The sequence below is a fragment of the Pundamilia nyererei genome, unplaced genomic scaffold, assembly GCF_000239375.1.
Source record: "Pundamilia nyererei isolate P.nyererei 1_Seehausen unplaced genomic scaffold, PunNye1.0 scaffold00007, whole genome shotgun sequence".
Taxonomy (NCBI): domain Eukaryota; kingdom Metazoa; phylum Chordata; class Actinopteri; order Cichliformes; family Cichlidae; genus Pundamilia; species Pundamilia nyererei.
The window spans coordinates 718505-723323 of NW_005187408.1; the positions used below are offsets into that span (position 1 = coordinate 718505).

The 4819-nt window shown below is 40.2% G+C and overlaps 1 protein-coding gene across 1 annotated transcript in view; it reads left to right on the forward strand.

Moving 5' to 3' along the window:
* tlcd4a (TLC domain containing 4a) overlaps positions 1 to 4819 on the forward strand; it is a 15361-nt gene that overhangs the window by 1968 nt on the left and 8574 nt on the right. Inside the window, exons 2-3 of the mRNA XM_005722454.1 lie at positions 3320 to 3489; positions 4288 to 4377. Of these exons, the coding sequence (XP_005722511.1) occupies positions 3335 to 3489; positions 4288 to 4377 (245 nt within the window). The 5' untranslated portion in view covers positions 3320 to 3334. The remainder of the gene's footprint in view (positions 1 to 3319; positions 3490 to 4287; positions 4378 to 4819) is intronic.

Consider the following 4819-nt stretch of genomic DNA (forward strand, 5'->3'; position numbering starts at 1 on the left):
TTAATTTGCACAGCATTCTTTTTGCTTCACTCTCATTTATATGTGTAACCGTTTGCCTTGGCAGCAAGACCCTGTGTGACATGGGTAGGGCACAAACATGCATGTGTATACCAAAAACAATCCTCACTCCCTGTAGGAAGTACAGGGATTAGCTTTACTTAAATATCTCTGGGGCCATCATCACTATGTTGGCTCTTCAAGCGTCCCTTTAGCAACAAAAGTCTTTCTACCTTCTACCTAAAGGAGAGAATTCTGGTTTTGGCCTTTAAGTTCCCTTGTGATTTTTTTTTTTTCCCACTTTTACTATAGTGCTTTAGTGAAGCACACCGTTTGCCCTCAAACATTTCTTTGACGTGACGCAGAAACAAATGCAGGTATGTAATCACCAAGGCCAGAGCTCCTGGGACTGAGATATGTGTTTTGCGTGCTTGTACTGGGAGATGCTCTGTTTTGTTGCTTGGGGGATGCAAATATGCCTTTCAAATGTAACTGACTTTGCTTCTTACCAACGACTGGCACTGGCCTTATGCAAATATCTTAAATCTAACATAAAGCAGTTCAGTGGTCTGGACTCGCTGACATTTATTTAATTTTTCTGTGAAGTTCTTGTTTTTGAATTCCCTGACCTCCTTTCCAAAATAAGGGAGTAAACTTCCCCTTTAAAAAGTTGTAGGTGAGTTGTAATGTTTCATTGGCACTATGTGGGTCAAAGTAGCATTGATTCCAGGAAGCCCTTCTGATTGGCCCCATAAAGCAGGTTACATGATGTCAGAGGTTTTTGAAGAAAGCAGACATGTTGACGTGGGTTTCAGTTTTCATGGAGAAAGAGATGGCCAGAATACACAGAGCCTGTGTGGGGTTTGATAAGATCACAAGAGCATGCTGGTGGAGGGCGTAAGAGTTGGCTGCTTGGGTAGTTACCTATGTGAGCTGAAGGGGCCTTGAAGCGTATGCTGAAGTGGGGAAGTAGCAGTTGGACTTGCAAAGTGGTAGGTTGCAGCATACTGATCCCGTGAGGAAAATTGCATCATATGCTGTAGAGCTGTGCCATGGTCAGTGTAGAATAAGTGAGCTGCTGAAACGAAGACTTATTGTCAAGTTTGGCCTTGCTTTAAGTCTGATTTGAAATGTCTTGGAACCAAATATAGTATTTTAATGTTTTCTTGTGTTTTATTTGTGTGTTTAAAAAGAACAGAAGGTATTTTAAACATGGATATATATGGATGTCATAGGATTTAATTAGAGCGTCACCCTTCATTTTTCCGTCTTTACAGTTTTCTTCTGCACAGCGCAGGGAAATTATATTGATGTGAAGCGCTGGTGATATAATTGTCTGACAACTATAGAATCACTTGCATCATGTGTTGTCACTCTTGCTCGAACAGTTCATGGATACATTTTATTGGTCATTCTTTGAATTTCCCTTTGGTCCTACAAGCAGGTCAAAGTTTGCACGTATCCAGTGGCGTGACACACAATCTGCCCAATACACTGACCTTTGTGAGCTGCTAGGCTTTACATTGCTAAGAAATATTTCATCGACAGTGTCCCCTTGTGGATGAATTGTGAGCATGCTGATAATCTCTTTTATAATTTCAAAAAATATTATCAATCAGTATCCTAGTTTTCTGGCTACATAAGTATATGGTGCAACATTTCATTGCTTGTTGAAACACTTCCATAGAGCTGTAACGTTTAAGCCACGTACTGTTATTGCTGGAGAATGAATATGCTGTATTTGAAAGTGCTTCTGAGACCTACATCCCACAAAAAGCACTTGCCTCTGGACATGTCCCGCTTCCTCCCTGTGTAGAGGTGATTATTCATAATGTGAGTGTGAGTGATTCAGTGACATTCACAGATTCATCTCCCAGAGAATGAGGCCAGCTTTAGGGAAAGAATATTCAGCAGCAACTATATCTATCAGAGCATTTTGAATACTTGATTTCAAGCTTGTCATTTATTCGCCGATCTGTGAATAAACAACGGGCTGTGTCTGTTTTTCGTCAGTGCACACAGTCCTTTCCCTTTCACATCAGGCCATCTGTAGTCACTGTTATACTTTTGTTGCAGCCATTACCACATGTTCTATTATGAAATCCTTAATGGGTTCATAGATCCAGTTGCAGAAATTGTGCTACTGTTGTTGATGCTGGTGGAGAGACATTTGTCAAGGCTGGGGGGTTAAATTAAAATCATCCAAACATCCAAGGATAATTTTCAATCCAACCTACAGAGTTCAAACTGGACAAACAGGTCCAGAAAAGGAAGTTCTAGATACTCATCATAAACGTCTTAGCTAGAAACGACTACTGATAGGATTTTAATTCAAACAGCGTTGTTGATTCTGCAAATATATCAGGTACTTGATTGATCCGTTGTAATGTGAAAAATAAAAGCAAATCCAGGTAGTGTAGATGAAAATGCATGCATGCATGTCATGCAATTGTGCAAATGCTTCAGTGTAACTGCTTTGCAATGTGCAGCTCGCGGAAAAAGATGCTAGAAATAATGAGGGGAATTTTGATGGAATGGATTGTGTCGGGTATGGCACTTTGCATGTCATCTATATTGCAGCATAAAGTTGGATAGTATGTAAATGGCTTTTATGACTCCTTATCCCTGCCCTCCAAATAGGGGCGATTTAAGTCAGGGGTCGGTTAAAAGCCAATTAAATTGTGTATTTCCAATTCTCTGTCACTGCTTATTTTAAAAGCCTTACAATAGGTACACATCTGTAATGTAGAACTTGAGGGAAAAGAAAGTGTGTTGGGCTTTATACGGATGTGCTGAAACCACAGAGTCTGATGTCAGCGCGCACACAGGAAGTCTTTATATTTTTGCCTTCTACCCAAAGTTTCTGCTTCTGCCTGAAGCGGTTCCTGTGTCGTTACACATTGGGCTGCCATTCAGAAATTCACATTAATCATTCAGATTTCAGTGCAAGCTCTGAAGATTTGAAAAGGTAGATGAAACGGATTTGATGACTACTTATACTTAAGAGGTTTGCAGTTGAGAATTAGTAAGTAGATGGAGTCAAAAACGTGGCTACATGGTCATTTCTCTCTTGTTCCTCAAGGTTTAAGACACCTTTTCTGTTTAAGACTCGTGGGCCTTACTGACAGGTTTGATTTGATGTATTTAGTTGTGGATTTTCAGGTAGGCATGTTTTCGGTGCTTCAAGTGATGGTGTATTCTCATGGTTTCATTGCATACTCTCTCTCCTTTTTTTTTTTTTTTCTCAGGTTAATGTTGTTTAAAAAATAACTTTGCTAACTGTTCATATTGTCTAACCATTACCCTTCACTCTCTCTTGCAGTAAGGTTGGGTGGCCATGGACCCTTTCAACCAGCTTATTCTCGTCATCTCGGTGACCAGCTTCTTCACCTTCCAGTGGCTCTTCCACAAAGTCAGCCCCTGGTTGTCTGTACGCATCAGTCCTGGCTTCCTTGGCCTCAGCGACAAGCAGAAGGTGGAATGGAACTCGAGGTGACCGAACTCTTACTCTCACTTGGTCATGAGTATTTACTTCCACTGGGCTGCATGGAGTGTGACACTGTTCTATGTTTAACAGAGGATGATTTGTTTTAGCTCTGTCCAAACATGTCTACTAACATTAAACCCACATATTTACAGTGGCACTCAGAGAAGACTCACATGTAGGATTCATTGCGATATTTTCTCTACAGCTATTGTGTAAGGTTCCAGCAACATGGGGGAGATTAACTAGATTGGTATTCCGAATGATCAGACTAAACTAGCCTGGTACAGCTTCCATGAATCTTGCTCTTACATGTCCTGTTTTTGCTGAGTTCATTATCCGTGAGAGCACTTGTGAAAGCAGAATGGCTACGTGATTTTAAAGTGGAAATCAAAATGAATTATTACTGGAAAGGGATACAGGCTGGGAATTCAGGGATCCCTCTTAAATTCCATGACTTCACAGTATTGTATTTATACAGTGGGGCTGTCAGGGTCTGTCTGACTGCTGAGGGCCGTGGACTGTCTCACTGTTTGAGTGATTGAATGGGACTGTGCGCCGCTCTGTCTGACCCTTCAGCAGTGTTTAATCTCTTAGTTTAATTGGTCTGAATCTGTGTGCAGTCGTGACAGGCAATCAGTTGATCCACGGTGAGTACTAAAAATTCCTCTGTCTGAAGTACAGACCAGCTTCAAGGGACTTTTAATGAATAGAAAGTATATTATCCATTACTGTGTCATCATCTGCCCTTTTCAGGGATGAGCAGATAATCAAGGCTGTATGTTTTTTCTCTCTTTTTATTTCAGGACAGTATCAACGTTTCACGCCTTGTTGGTGGGAATATTCTGTCTTTACATTCTGTTTTTTGATGATGCTGTCAATGAAGATCCAGTTTGGTAAGAGTTTTGGCTTGGAAGTTAATTTTTTTTTTCTCAAAAGTTTTGGTTTATTTCATAATGAAGGTTATGTTTTTCTGCATTAATGTCCCCTTTGCGTAGTTAAAGATGCCTAATACTGAAGAGGTGTGCAAGGGAGACAGCTTCTGGTTTGTGTCAATATCAAATAGTGAGCATAATTGTTTTAAGTTATAATGGTTACAATATTTGGCTAATCAGGCGATTACCTACCTACTACAGTCTTTGTGCTAAATGTGTAAAACTTATTTATCTGAGTTTTTATCTGTATCAGTTATGCTATTAGTAACCCTGCCCTGCTCTTTATTGGACTGGAATTACTCTTTAGTGTTGGAAGCCAAGTCTGTGTATAGCTTAAGCTAGTGTTAGGTTTGTAAAAGGACAGTCTTCTTTTCCTTTGTAAAAGTGAAACATTGGTAGCTGT